Source organism: Nelusetta ayraudi, unplaced genomic scaffold, assembly GCF_046127955.1.
Source record: "Nelusetta ayraudi isolate G7.1 ecotype Tasmania unplaced genomic scaffold, CSIRO-AGI_Nayr_v1 ptg000071l, whole genome shotgun sequence".
Lineage (NCBI taxonomy): Eukaryota > Metazoa > Chordata > Actinopteri > Tetraodontiformes > Monacanthidae > Nelusetta > Nelusetta ayraudi.
Window position 1 is genome coordinate 2,802,501 of NW_027466121.1, and position 15,516 is coordinate 2,818,016.

At 45.4% G+C, this 15,516-nt stretch overlaps 1 protein-coding gene across 3 annotated transcripts in view; it reads right to left on the bottom strand.

Moving 5' to 3' along the window:
• Window positions 1-11,716, bottom strand: part of zcchc14 (zinc finger, CCHC domain containing 14) — a 22,336-nt gene extending 10,620 nt beyond the window's left edge. For 2 of the 3 annotated variants that reach the window (XM_076042717.1, XM_076042716.1), the window contains exons 1-3: window positions 10,070-11,716; window positions 8,484-8,702; window positions 2,641-2,884 (exon numbers count right to left, since the gene is read on the bottom strand). In XM_076042717.1, coding sequence (XP_075898832.1) covers window positions 2,641-2,884; window positions 8,484-8,702; window positions 10,070-10,564 — 958 coding nt within the window. In that variant the 5' untranslated portion in view covers window positions 10,565-11,716. The remainder of the gene's footprint in view (window positions 1-2,640; window positions 2,885-8,483; window positions 8,703-10,069) is intronic. The other variant, XM_076042718.1, reaches the window with a different exon arrangement.
• Window positions 11,717-15,516: the final 3,800 nt, after the last annotated feature.

Consider the following 15,516-nt stretch of genomic DNA (forward strand, 5'->3'; position numbering starts at 1 on the left):
AAAAATCCCCAGTCCACAAATATTCAAATATCTCGGGGGGGGGGGGGGGCAACACTGGATAATGACAGATATCCATTATGTGCCTTGATCTCGTTCAGGACCGCTCAGGTTGGAACGTGCCATTAAAACCACCTATAATGCACTGTAAAAACAAGCGTGGCTCAATCTTAGCTAGCAGTCCAAACAAAGCCCCCCCCAGCAAATACCTTCAGATGCACCTATCGGTGGTTCATGTGTTTGGACACGCTGGATTCAACTGTGTGTGGGTTTTGATTGACGCCAGTGACAGCTCAGCTATGTCGAGCCACTACGAGGAGGCTTAGTGTTGCGTTACAGACAGAGGCAGAGGGCAAAACACAACAACAGACTCCGGGAGGCTCCACCCCTCCCCGACCCCCCCGCGCACAGTCGCTGATTGACTGATTGACTCCAAGACAATGCAAGACGATAAAAGCATAAACAGGCATCGTGGAAGTAAAATCCACTTGTGCCAGTAAATGAACAGATCGTCAGGCATGCACTGCAAGTGGCTTCTTTGTCACCGCCACCGCGCTCAGTTGCTCCCCGTTGCGCAATTTTGTCGGCAAACACGCAATTCGGCGCCTCAAAGCACAAAAACATCCAGACATCCCTTTCAGATGAGTCGTGCTGGTTTCGCAGCAAACGGCCCGTGGTTCGTGTTCACTTTAATACGCTTGTTGTAGTTACAGCGGGCAAATGAGCACAGTCACCCCGTAAATCAGCGACTTGCTGCCAGGGAAAAAAAAGTGGGCAAAACAAAATCATGAAGCGGGCGGTGAAAATGCTGTGGTAATTATGCGAGTCAAACTAATTGCATTTGATTTTTCAAATGAATCGTGCTTCTTTTACATGGAGTTTTTATGATGTACATGTTGTTCTTCTTTTATTCTGTTTTGCTCGATTTGTTACGTTGTGTTCATGCTGCTGCCACACTGCACTTGCCTGGGGTCAATAAAGAGTCTCTCTCTCTCTCTCTCTCTCTGTCTATCTATCTATCTATCTGACTGAGACATGTTTTGCTAAATAAATTAATGCAAAGTTGGACTAAATCAATGCACACTGTGAATGAATGTTGAGATGATGGAGATGTTTCTTCTTTGTTCTTATATTGTTTTTCAAAGACAGCACAGACTGTGAAGTTAATTGCTCTCAAAGGTAAAGTGAATTATTTTATTACACTCTAATAAAGCATTAGTAGTATTAGTATTTAAGGATAATAAAGTATTCAGAATCTCACACACTGAATCACTCACTTTCTTCTTTTCTTTTCTTTTTCTTTTCGAGAACACACTCACTTGACAAAGGCCAGGGCTGCGACAGACAACGCTTCCTGGCTGCTTAATGGTAAAACGTTTCACTGAACAACTGAAGTTGACCCAGGCAGCCCTAATAACAAGCTGGAATGCTACACTCCAGTTTTACGGGCAAGTGGAAAGGCTCCACGTAAACACCAACAGATCCAATTTTCCTCTTTTTCAATTTTCATTCGTCGTCCGCTTACGTAAGGGGCTCCGCAGGCGACGAGGTGCTCAAACAAACCCGGTCGCGAATCCCGCTGTGCACCGAATGCATGGCCGGTGATTTTTTTTCATGAGCTGGGTGTGTCATCAGAGCTGGGGACGTCGGAGCGACTGCTGAGGTCAACGTAAAGATTGTGCATGAGGAGGGACACTCGATGACAGCTTTGACAGATCATGGTGAACCTGAAACCGACTTGAGTGAAATGCAGAGGCGCACGCACATGCACACGCACACACACACACACACACACACACACACACACACACACACACACACACACACACACACACACACACTAGTCTTGTCGTCAAGACCGCACCAACTGAGGCCAAGACATTAACAAGACTACAGACATTTGGGGGTTGAAACCAAGACAGGATCTATAGAGCCTTTCTGGCTGTCACGTCTAAATGGTCGAACATCTTTTAATCATTTTCTTGAACATTTTGCTGCTTTGCCAACTATTTTGAACCATTTTCCCCCCCAAAAAACAACTTTGCCTCATACAATTGAACAATAAATTCACTCGGAATAAGGGGCTGTGTCCCTCTGGATGTCACAAACAGAGCGTAAAACGGCAACAGCTGGATTCTTTTCCGTTATTATCGTGTCATTACGGCTGAGTCTTAACCGGTCTTGATGAAAAATCCCCAGTCCGTCCTTTCAGTCCGAGACCGAGACAAGACCGAGTAAAAATGCTTCCGAGATGAGACCGAGACCCTTAAAAAGTGGTCTTGAAACCAAGACCAATCTCGACTACTACAACACTAGTGCACGCACGCACACGCGTACGCAACACACACAAACCGGAGCCTCAGGGCAGCATTCTTTGTGATTAGTTTTACTGCTCAGTGGTGCCAGCGTGCCACATCTTGTCCAACCAGGCTAAACTCAGTGTGCTGTGGGACAACACACACACACACACACACACACACACACACACACACACACACACACACACACACACACACACACAAACACACACACACACACACACACAGTGAGACCGTGCCTTCATCCAAGGGTGGTAATCCAGTCACACACACCGTTTGAAAAATTCCCAACACCCATCAAACACCGGCACAACGGTAAAATCACCTTTCCCTGCTTTGTCCTGGTGGTTCTTGCTCAGTGCGACTGGAGGTGCAGCAGGAGCAGGAGCAGGAGCAGGAGCAGGAACAGGACCAGGAGGTGGCTGAGGAGATGTGGGCGGCAGTGGAGGAAGAGGTGGAGAAGACGGAGGGGGGTCAGAATGAGGTCCGTGCTCTTTGCTGGACCCTTGGTCCTGCCGCCCTGCGGTGACCCCTGAGCCCGGCCCCGAGGGCGTCCTGGCCTCCTTGGTCTGGTTTTGGAGGAGAAAGGTGGGACGATAATGATTGAGTGAATAATGACGATAAGGGCAAATACGCAGTGACATACATTGTACGATATTCAATGAGGAGGTGTGCAGAGGTGGTTTGTCTGGTCGTGGGGCGCTAGGACCGTGACGTGGCAAACACACTGGAAACCTCACATAAAATCTACTTAGCAAGGCAGCAAAAGCTTTAGTGTAGGTTTAGTATTGTTTTCTATGTATTTCTGCAAGATCTATCTATCTATCTATCTATCTATCTATCTATTGATCTATGAGCACAGGGATGCTGTCTTGAAGTCAAGGTCTGGTTAGATCCTGGACAAACTTCCAGACTATCACAGAGCCCTGCACTTGCCTCGCTCCAAGGCCGGAGAACCTTTAGAGAACCTCCTCAGCCTCGACCTCCGAGGGTCGGCGATGGAAGCCGCGGGCCCTCTTGCTCACAGCTCATCCACAACTCTGCTTCCCCTACCGTGCGCACGCAGCGGGTCTGAAAACAATTAAGTGTGCTACTGCCACATCTGCATATCACTTTGCCAAAGCTCCCGACTCCGCCTGTGGGCTCGTTGCGTAGGGTTTGCCGAGTTTGAATCGCAACCGTCACAACCGGCGAACTGCTGAAATGAAATTGAGAACCGCTGGCTGAGCACATTCAGAGGAAGGACACGTAGAACCTCTGCCGGTTGCGATCAGTCGGCGCAGTCTATACGTCTGCTATTGAAGTCAGACGTGTGTTCGGAGGTCGGGACTGTTCCTTTGTTCCGGGAACATGGACGTTCTTATATAACAGAGCGATCGTGCAGGTTTCGGAGCTGCAGGCCAGTGAAATGTATTCACTATTTATTTCACCGCACTTCTGCTGCTCGCCACCTCCCAGCTGCAGAAAAAAAAAAAAAATCTATTTAGCGTTTATTCCTCTGGGGTGAGGACGGCGTACATCTGTTTTAACTTAAAATCAGCTCGTGGAGCATTCCTCAGCCGGCTAGACCCAGTCCGCGACTACGTTTCCGCTTCCCCATTTGTTGATACCGAGTAATGCATTCGTTTTTTCACGTAAGATATAGAAGAGGACCGACCGGTGCAATTTCTGCTTTCCCCTGCCTGCTCCCTGATGCTCTGTCGTTTCATGACAAATGACTCTGGAAGGTCTCAGAGAACCTGTGAGATGGTAGCTACATCCGATCATGGGTAGGTAGAGCGTTATTTTTTCAGCATCAGCATTACAATTGCGTTCATATCTAATTGTCTCACTGAGTCAAAACATTTTTTTTGCAGTGTGATTTCTAAATGTTTTGAAATTGAAGTGTTTTTGTTTTTTTTGTCACCTGAACCCAACTAAGGGTTTTTGTATGGGTAAAAGCCGAATATACTGCCCATAACTACATTAATAAAAGTGTATACTCGCAGTACAATTAAAGTAATTTGGGTTTCCTACCCACAAAACTTGTATATACAAGAATATATATATATATATATATATATATATATATATATATATATATATATATATATATATATATATATATACATATATATATATAGCAAGGGTCTTGTTCCAGATAGCTGCCCTCTTGCACCACCAGTTTTCTAAGGAAGCCTGGTGTGGACAATCCAGCCCACCTGATGGTGAACGCTCACCTCCTCAAATAAACCAACGAGGAAGAAGGTGGACGAGGTATCTAGGTTTGCGTGCGCAGGCCACCGTAGTTCACTGGCAAACTTGGGAGAGAGCGCTGCAATCTAAAATGTAACCACTCGATGTCACAGTTTCCTCTCCTAATTTCCAAATATTGCACACTTAACCTTTAATGTATGCATTTATTTATAGAGAGAACGCAATGCAATGTTTTTGTTGTTGCTGTTTGAATACAACAACAATACAATACAAGATTTCCCATATTTCCCATATTTTTACATCTTGTATTTATCTCAGCTTGTATATAGATTTAAGTTACTGTATTTCTGGAACTGGGCAACGACATTTCGTTGAGAAATGAAGCACTGTCGTGTTTTCTTTTCCTGATGACAATAAAGAAAGTCTAAGTCTAAGTCTCTAAGTCTAATTATTTAATTACTACTAACATTTGTTGTGGTTGTAACTTTGACCAGATTTTACATTACAGTCACTTGGGCCCAGTGCTGAGCAGACACACAAAAATGACACATTTCCTTCTTCCTTGTGGCTGTTTCCCATTAACCGACACAAGTTTCTTTCCATTTTGCGCCTTCCAGCTTGTCAGCTGCAGTACGCTGATATTGTCCATTTGCTCGTCAGTTTGCAATGCTTAATACAAGTTTTTTTTTTTTTTTTTTTTTTTTTCTTAAAGCAAAAAAGCACCACACTAGGATTCATAATTTTGTCATTTTAATTTCAAATTAGAAAGTTTTACCAAACAAGGCTCACTGTGCCAATAATGCTACCACACGTAGAAATTAACCAACAACAGTCAGTTGTTTGGACCGTCACCAGCATTGGCATGTTTTCATTTCATTATACATGTATTTCTAATCTCTTCATTTCTGCATCACCATCTCCAGCCAATTTTCAACACAGCACACGAGAATCCTTTCAGACCAAAAATAACTACAAGAAAACTACCAGCTGTAATTAGCGCCAATCGTTCATCAGCATGCAGCGACAGAGTGACTGCCAGAACGCTTCAGAGAGGAGGGCAGAGCAAAGAGTGTCGCAGAGAGAGCAACTGAGAGCAGTTGTAACTTCCTGGGGATTCACTAGAGACACTTGTATGAACACACACACACGTACGTACACACACACACACACACACACACGCACACTGGGTTGATTTCAGCATAGAGAAATGTGCTGACCTGCAGTAAGCAGGAGCCAAGGGCAACAAAACACTAAACACAAACGCTACTCTCACCGTGGGTACTTTCCCTCACTGCGCACACATGTTAAAACGGCGCGTCTGGCTGCTGCTGTTTGAGCTTTATGGCAGGGGGGGGGGGGGATGCCTTCTTTTCACATCTTCGGCTGTCTCCTTTGCATTGGTTAACTTCACAAAACTGTCTTTTCCAAAGCTTTCCGCATCCTGAGCTGCGTCCCGATAATCCCTCTTCAGCCCCCGGCAGCACAAATCCCATAGGTTGCTGTGACAGAGGCTGCAAGAGCCACGGATCCCGGCGCAACTCCGGGAATCCCCGTCCCTCCATTCATCTGCGATCCCCATCATTACAAATCCACATGGAGCCATAAAAACCACACTCGGCTATATATGCATATTGGGGGAAAAAAAACAACAAAAAAAAACAAGTCCTTTTCTCTCCGTCCTCTTTAATCATCACATTTTTTGGGTATGGTTATGGCTGACCACTCCTCTCTTTGTTAAGAGTGTTTTACTAGTTGAGCACTTTTCTCCACATATCAAAACACTGTGCGAGAGAGTTGACCAGGTACACGGCTCAAACTCCACATCTGGCTCCACCACGTTAAGAGCAGAGGATGAAAGAGGCCTTTTTAGCAGTAGAAAAGAGGAAATCGTTCCAAAGGACATCATGATCGTTATAAAAAAGATTTCCTTTTCAAGACTCTAGACACTCAGCAATGAGAGAGGCTTCACCTAATTTGTTGTAGCTGAGAGTTGAGACAGACAGACAGACAGACAGACAGACAGACAGACAGGAATAACAAATTGAATTGGCCTTTAACTCCTGTAAAACTATACTTTAATACGATGTTGGTTTGCTGCCCATGTCGGCCTAATTGGAGTTTGCGCAGTATGTTTGCTATGTAGCTTTCACCCCGAAAGAATGCAAGATGATAGTGAAGGAAGCCAGAGGGAGGCAAGCTGGCGGGAAGACAAGAGTGGCATTACAGAGTCCTCATGTTTATTATTTTGAGATTTTAGACACAACACCACATTATGGCTGGAGTAGACGACTGAGGCAGGAAATTTAAAATAAGCATAGGAATCCAGCGAGCGACGTTGAAGTTACACGTTCTACCCATTTTCAGCTCTTTCATTTTCCGGCTCGACTACAGTGGCGAATGCTCCCACAATGATTGTCCAAAAACCTCTGTACATATCTAGAGACTAGCAAATTAAACCACCTGTTTGCAGCTTCCTGCAAAAAAAAGATTTGTTTTTATTTTCCCAATGCTTTGTTGCATCTTTCACGAGACACAAACACAAACATGCTTGAACAATAAAGTTTTTTTTTCGAACGGGTGTACTTTCATTATTAAGGTATTTTATTACATGAGTGCAAGTCAGTTTTAAAACGGCGTTGACACTGATATTGTTTGTCACTCCAATTCTTGGGACAATGTATCGTTCAGGAAAACTTGTTATCACGACAGGCCGAACCGTCTCTGCTGTGATTCCAGGCGAAACCATTCGCAGTGGAGCAAACTCCGAGCTGCTGGAACCGCAAGATCAAGGGGAACTGAATAGTGAGTGAGAGTGAGAGTGAGAGTGAGAGACAAAAGTTCAAAAGAAAGAAGAAAGGCCCTTTAAATAAAATAGTCAAAAAACAGGTGCTCTTTGCTTGGGGTGCATTCATAGAAGCTGACAGATCCAGTTGAGTCCTTGCACAAAAAAGGGTGAAGCGAGTGAAGCGCAGGATGAGGAACTGAAAAATCCCCCAAAATCCAAGCTGACACGCGCAGGTCCGGTCATTTTTTAATCGGTGCAGCCATGCCATAATGAATCAGTCAGCTTCCGTGGACAAGGGTTTACTTTGAAGTTTACCAAATGTGTCCCACCGGTGAGTCGATTTGGTTCTGAAAAGCTTCTGCTGCCCCTCACTGCCAGTGTTGGGAAGCAAAACAAAAAAAAAAATGAAGAAGTAAAACAGACTGATAAACTACACTACACCATCGCTCCAACTGCTGCTTATCAGGCAGAGCCAAATTTAGCAAGGAGCACTGAATTGACAGCTAGGAACTCTTTTGCACTCGTAATATATCCACTGTTACAGTTCAGCAGCTGCTGTGCACACAAAACACTGTTGAAGCCCGAAGAATGACTTCTATACATCGGTATGGGCTGAATCAAGCTAGATTGCCACTGAGAAGAAGAAAGGTTCAATAATTATTAAGAAACTCCTGAGTGAAGATGAGCAAAATATGTATTTCAGAATATCTGTGAAGTAAAACAGACATAGTGAATAAATAGGCCACTTTCCTGTTATTCTATTAAGACTGATGATGATTAGCTTTTACAGTTAGTTTTATAAATATATATATATATATAGGAGTATATATGATGTAAGCCAAAACACCACCAGCATTCTAAACATGTACCAAAGCTATAAGATTACAGAGTCAACACACTTTTTTTCAAGATTCTTCTACTCTACTGTCTGACTGTATTATTCTAAGTATTTAGATATGTATAGGATTAGACACACAGAACAAGCTATAATATCTGGGTGCAAACAAGTAATGCACAAAATGCAAGATTAGAAATGCACAGCAAATTGCACTTCCTAATGTATAATTGTATTCATTAAAAAAAAAAGAAGAAGAAGAAAAAAGTCACAGTGCTCATTATCATTTGATTGTCGCTTGAGTTCCGGCTCGCAAAAGACACTTAATAAAGACAACTGTATTGGACCCTACCGTGTGCCAGCAGGTGCAGTGCGTGTGGCAGGGTTGGCAGGCAGGGGGAGGCAAGTAGGGAGCATCAGCGGAGGCCGAGGGGCCGCCTGAGAGCGGCGCTGAGGCCAGGGGCGCGGAGGCGGCGTGACGGAGATAGCGGCGATGCGCGGGGGTGTAACACGCGGCGACTCGCTCCGCACCAAGCGCCTGCGCCTCGGCCACAGCTCCTCCACGGCTGACCTGAAACCGAGGCACGTCGTCAAAAGGGACGTCCGAATCACCGCGGTGAGTGACATCGGCCTGCACGTGAGTTCATCTGCGCCGACCGATACTTCCCAAAGTATGCTTGAATTTAAATACGGAATGATGAAAATCTGATCATTTCAACTAAAAAAAAAAAAAAACATGATTGATTTTTGTGTTTTAATTTGGGGCGACTCGGAGGCGCAGGAAGAAGCAGGTATTGAAAACCGGATTGGACGGACGGATGCAGGGGACGCCGTCGCCTCCCTTGTGTTCAAGGCTTTTACTGTCATTTACTTCACGCGAGTGAGTCAGCCACTCATTGACTGTGGCTCACCTGCAATCTTACTGAGCACTCGGATGTGTGTATTTCAACCTGCTCCGATGACTTTTCCTTCTCTTGGCGCTTGTGAAAATGTCACCGGCGCCTCGGAGCGAGACGGAGATGCAGATTTCATTGTAACTCGGAGCACCTCTCAATTATGCGCAGTGACATGAATGGATGTGACTGGTCTCACGTGGAGGATGTAGGGGGGAGGGAAGGACCTCTGTATTGGAGAGGTACCTTCACGGCAGAGTGAGAGCCTGCGGGACGTTTCCCATGCAGTCCTCTAGCCGGCTTTGCAAGCTGTTTCCAGGGATCTTTCTGGATGCATGACAGGTTATGACATGCTCTGTTCCAGCAGCCAAGCAGAACCTTCACATGTTCTTAATGGCTGACTTTTATATTTTTTTTTTACTTTCAGGTATACCAAAACTAGTAGTGCTCCCCCCCGTTGGCGTTAATAACTAGCATATGTTTTGGATACGTATTTAAATGTCCTACTTACACTTAGATATAACACATTATGAAAGGTTTTATTGTATTTTTATTCCTGTCGACATTAAAATTTCGACAATGTTCAATTGTGATTTGAAGGTGTTTCCATTGAATGGTGTCAAGCGCATAAGCTGTAATTCTCGAGAGAGAAAAAAATCTCGTCTCACAAGACCCCACTTTGAGGAAGATGGAGGTACGAAACATTTTGAGTTTTTGGAGCAAAATTCAAAATATAACAACCATTCTTGCTGTCAAGACTGGTTGTTATATTTTTCTCTTTGATTACTTGTGAAAAATATTCTGTATAGTCTCCTCCTCCATCCAAACGTAACGCGCCATTTTCACTTGAGAACGTAAAAACCTTTTAGCGATATTCAAGTCACTTTTTAAAAAAAAAAGTGTTTGTGTTTCCATTACCAGTTTTTTATCACAATATTTAGGTTTCGCATAATTCCAGGGGTAATGGAAACGCAGCCACTGGAGAAAAAAGTATGACCAGGATCCAAGAGGTTAACCCTGTGGAAGTGAAAAGCAGCCCTCTCACCTGCAGGATGTCCTGGATCTGGCCGAGCTTCTGCCTCAGCACCTGCTTCTGGTGGAAGCTGAAGGCCGGGTGGTGGGAGGCCATGGTGAACAGCAGGAGAAACTGCTCCTCGGTCGTCCCGTCGTTCTGGGTCAGCCCGTAGTTGTTGATCACCGTGTCTATGTGAGTGAGAGTCCGGTAGAGGACCGCTGCGGCCTCCCTGTTGTCGGAGCCGAGCAGGGCCAGGGACACCAGCAGCTTGCTGCGGACCACTTCGTCCGTGACGTTGGTGAGGCCCGAGAGGTCAGCGGGGTTGTTGGCTTTGATCTCGGCATCCCGCAGCGAGTGGTAGTCCTTGCGGGCCAAGTCCTCCAGACAGGAGCCGAGGAAGCGCAGCTCGATGGGGACGCAGAGGTCAAGGAGGCCGCAGAGGAACTCGGCTCTCTGGGCAGAGGTCAGCGAGGAGAACCAGTGGTAGACCCCCTCCCTCTGCACGCAGCTCCGGCTCTCCACCATCCTCTTCTCATCCGCGGCACCAACTCAACTTTTGAGCCCCGCGGTAACGGGAAGAAGAAGGAGGAGAACGAGGAGGAGGGAAGGAAAGAAGAAGAAGAAGAAGAAAAAAAAAACCCGCCGTAAAGTAAAACTTCTCAACAAAGGGGGGCTCTACAGTGGAGCGCCAGCAGCCATGGAGTCGGAGCTCCGCTTGACAACTTGGACTCCTGTCACGTCTCTCTTCGAGCTCTCGGAGCCACGGCCGAAAAACAAACTACGGCCGCCTAACTTCGTGAGTTCCGTCGAAGTAGAAAAACACCATTCTGAAAGGAGCCGCGAATAACAAAAATAAATTATCACACGGTTACGAGGAGTCAAAGTAACGGCGCTGTGTTTGGTTTGCCGACTCGGCGTCAGTCCGGGATCGGGAAGGGGACGTCAGCCCCTCCGGCGTGTCCCTCCGCGCCGGTCGGACCGCGGCTGCCGACACACACACACACACACACACACACACACACACACACACACACACACACACACACACACACACAGCTCGTGGTGGTGAACGGCGGCGGAGAAGTTCAACCGCAGAGGCACCGTGGTGTTGGAGCCGCCCTCCCGTCCTGTCCCGTACGGCACAACAAACCCTCCATGGTGCTGCGGCGGCGGTGCTGCTCCTCCGTGCCCTCAACTCAAAGTTCCGACTGCTAGCAAAGACTTTGCCTGCCTGGTGGCGGTGGCGGTGGTGGGGGATAAATTTACGAATAATAAAAAAAAAAAAAAAAAAAAAAAGCGGAGGTAACGGCCTCTTAGATAAAACTATAACACGTCACGGCAATTCCCAAGTGAAAAAAGAAATACATTTGTTCGAGGTTCACGAGTGAGGTCCGCTACACAAGGGAGTGTTTACTTGCCTAATTCTGCGCTAGCCGCCACATCTAGAAGGAAAAAACAGCTGTGTATAACATTATCCCGACTCGGGCGAATACACCCGCCCACCGAATGGAAATGTCCGCTTCGATTGGCTCGGAGCTCTTGTCTGTAAGTCCAGACTTTCTTTCACGATCGCTGCTATTCCACATCTTTTTCTCATGCGCTCATACATATCTCCACTTAGTCATTGGAGCTTTAAAGCGCCAGCTACACAGAAAGAAATAGTGCTGTGCGGTTTTTTTGTTTTGCGCAACAATTGACTGTTCAGTTGAATTGTTATTCTTCGCGTCTTTGGGGGAATTGTCCTAGCTGGTTCATACTTCTTGGAATTGAGAAACGCCGGAAAAAAAAAAGAAGCAAAAAATAAATATGAGGAAGAATAAGTCTCTGAGTAACTTTACTCATTCGAAGATCCGTGATTAAGAATTTGTCTTGGGTTTAAACTTTGAGACTCACCAATAAAGTCACGCTAACGATATCGTGTGACCCCTAGTTTGAGTTGTACAAGAAAATATGTATTTTGTCAGCAAGGCATGAGTGATTGTGCGCTGAGTGTGCTTTTAATTTCTTGTCAAACTTACGGTGGTCAGTCACACTTTGAATCGCACCAGCCAAGTGTAGCGCAGCAGTCTGCATGCCGAAGCTGTTGTCCTGTATGACCACTAGATGGCAGTGTGACTACATTAAAAAAAAAAAAAAAAAAAAAAAAAAGTCTGATGCGGCACGAAGGGCAACGTCTTTATCCACCTGACCGTGCCTCGTCACAAATAAACTTATGTAAGTTATTTTGAAAAATATTCATGACAGTTTTACTTGATATTTTAAATGACATTTCTTCATCTCTTTCAACCAGCGTCGGCGTTTCTCTCTCTCTCTTTCTCACTCTTCTGCTACATCAGTTGCAGCCTTCCAATAGTCTCCCTCTCATTGATAACATTCATTACCCCGCCTCCCCCCAAATCACGCCCCGCCCCCCACTGACGGAGACAATCCGGTTGTCATAGTAACCATTCCCCTCCCTCTCAACCGGGCCTGTACCACTCCCTCTCTCCATTTAGGGATGCTGCCCGAATCCCAGTCAGTAAAAGTATGAAAACACTGCATGGCAACACAAAAGGAAGAGACGAATTAAAAACACAAGAGCCAAGGGTCATTTAATTTCAAACACTTTCATTATTTTTTCCACATAACTGAAAAAAAAAAAAAAAAAAAAAAAAAAAAAGAAGAAGAAGAAGAAGAAGAAGAAGAAGAACAGAGTGAACCCCCCCAAAAAAAATAAAAGAAGAAAGGGAGAAATTAAAGGAGAAAGAAGGAAAAAGGAGTCAAACAAGAGAAAGCTCAGCATGCTGTAGCATGCTGCGGGCTAACAGGGTGGCGCAGAGTATCATTAACCAAGCTGATGGCAAACAGCACAGCTTCAGTCTGGGACCCAGTAAATGAAAATATATATTCTTCTGCCTCTCAGGGTGCAGGCACATTAGACTGTATTCTAGTAATAAAGTGGAGGAACATCAGCTATACAGGCCCATAACTGTGTTCCGATCCGTAATTTTAGAAACGCTGTCAGACAGAAAGAAGAAAGAACAAAAGAAAGAAAGAAAGGAAAATAAACAGCAGCGAGGCTCCCAGCCCTTGGAAGTTGTTACTGATGGCAACATGCTCACCCATCCCCTCGTGTGAAGGAGGGTGCACAGGCCACTGTGAGACGAGCACTGATGTGCACACAAGCGAGTGGACGCAGAGACCATAGCAGATGTGATTGAACTGCACACACTCCCTCACACACACGCACACATAGACGTTCGCACACAGTATCGATAAATAGTGACTGACATTTGTGACTCTGCATGCTCGTTGTTCAGACTCAAAGTAAAGCTGAAGAGTGACAGTCGCACATCGTGACCTCAATCCAAGCCACCGTTGCTTCTACGCGACAACATGTTGACGTCATTTCTCTATGAAAAAAAAATACTTTTTTAAAAAAAAAAATAGGCCAGGCTGCATCAGATACATTTCATTTCCCATTGGTGGCTTCAACTAATTGGATTTAATGCAGAAAAAAACATCTCTACTTTTTCTTCTTCTTCGTCTGACTCACTGCTCCAGTCAAAACCTAACATGGTGTCTGAAGTTTAGGAGAACAGTTGGGATATTACAGTCCATGTGCATGCATTGTTGTAATATTATTTGTTTGTGCTACAAAAGCAAGGCAGGTGACTTTTTTTTTCTTTTTCTTTTTTTAAATTTCAGACATCTCCCGAGTTTGCACTCTTGGTGCTAAGTTTTGAGAGGAGCAGTGGGACACAACTAACTTATCAACACAAAACTGTTTTCAGAATCAAATTTCTTCCTTTAAGCGGGCTCGTCAGTGCTTCTAAATACCTCTGGTCGTGGTGGAGTGGGAGCAGGGCTCTGCCAAGGACAGTTTTACTTGAACTACCACCGACTCATTGGAAGCACCATCTTCTTGCTAGTGTGTGTGTTTGTGTGTGTGTGTGTGTGTGTGTGTGTGTGTGTGTGTGTGTGTGTGGAGGTGGGAAGGAGTAGGAGGGAGCTGGAGAGAGCACAGCTGTCAGCTGATGCTGGTAGGCTGGATGAAAATGAGCAGAGACGGTGTCCTCATGAGAGGCTGTGGCGAAAAGTTCATGAAGAGCGTGAAAGGCCACTGTGCTACTTGCAGACCCACACACACCCACACACACACACACCCACACACATACATACACACTCAGGTTGTTTTTTTTTTGGGAGAAGTCACTATAGCCTGAAACAGACACAAACAAAAAACCCTTTGCATGGAAAAGTTGGGCCCAATTCAAAAATCCTGCATACAGAACATCCACATCGTTTTTACACACTTTGATTTATACAGAGACACCCACAGCTTTGAGTCAGATGAATCTGAGCTGGAGTTGGATGAGCAGGAAGTCAAATCAGTGGGTCATGAAGTCCAAAACGTCCTGAACACGGTGTGTGTGTGGCCCTATTTCATCCGCAGGAAGCACAATGAGAAACTAACTGTTTTCAAAGTACTTTCATATATTCCTAAGTGAACATGATAAGTAACAGTCCCATAGTCATAGTCATATAGCAAATCTATTTTTAGAGTGCACATCAAGAGCGGTTTTTTTTTTGTTGTTTTTTTTCTAAAGCTTGTGTCTGTAAAAATTAAGTCAAACTTATTTGTGGACTGTGTTTTTGTGGCTGTGATATTTAATAAAGAGGAAGGAGAAACACGGCTAACGGGTGGAGTTGGATGGGTGCAATGGCGGGGGCTCTACGAACGAACAACAGGACTCACACTCAGGACATTTTGGCTTCATGCCTCGTCGTTTTCGTTTCTTCGTTTACGCCGCCAAATGAACCGGGGAGACCTCTTCTCAACATTCAACCACGGGCTGGGAGACACGTGGAGAGGAGCACACACACACCCCCCCCCCCTCCCCCCCAACGAGCCATCAGTAACAACGCCACGGGCACTCGCAGGAACCAGAAGACAGGGTTCGAACAGTACAAATAGTGAATTGGACAGTTACAAAATAAATAATATATCCATCAACGTATTATACATGAGAGAAGATGAGTCATAAATTAAGAATTGAGATACAAATCTGTCGAAAAAACTATGATCTGAAGATGGAAAAAAAGTCTCTCTGGTCAGTCACACACATCTGCAGACAGAGGAAGCAGACGTCTGACTGTGACACCAGCTGCAGCTCTTATGGTCTAAGGCGTTAGACCTTTTTCATCGGAGTGTACATGTAAGCCCCTGAAGCTCAATCAAGTCCAGTCTGTGGACTTCACAACCACCCAAAACCCACTTTCACCATGTCACCTGGACTTACTTTACCTCTCGTCGTCCACTCCTTTTGGCTTGCATGCGTCATGTATCATGTATCATGTCTGAGGAAGACCGGACTAAGCTCAGCGGAGGTTAACCCAGGCTGGCCACCTTTAGCCCAGGCGGTGGCGGAGTGAGTCTCCCTCGGGGGCCCGCAGTCTTCAGCAAGAAGACCCCCATGCAGTCGTCTTGAGCGAAG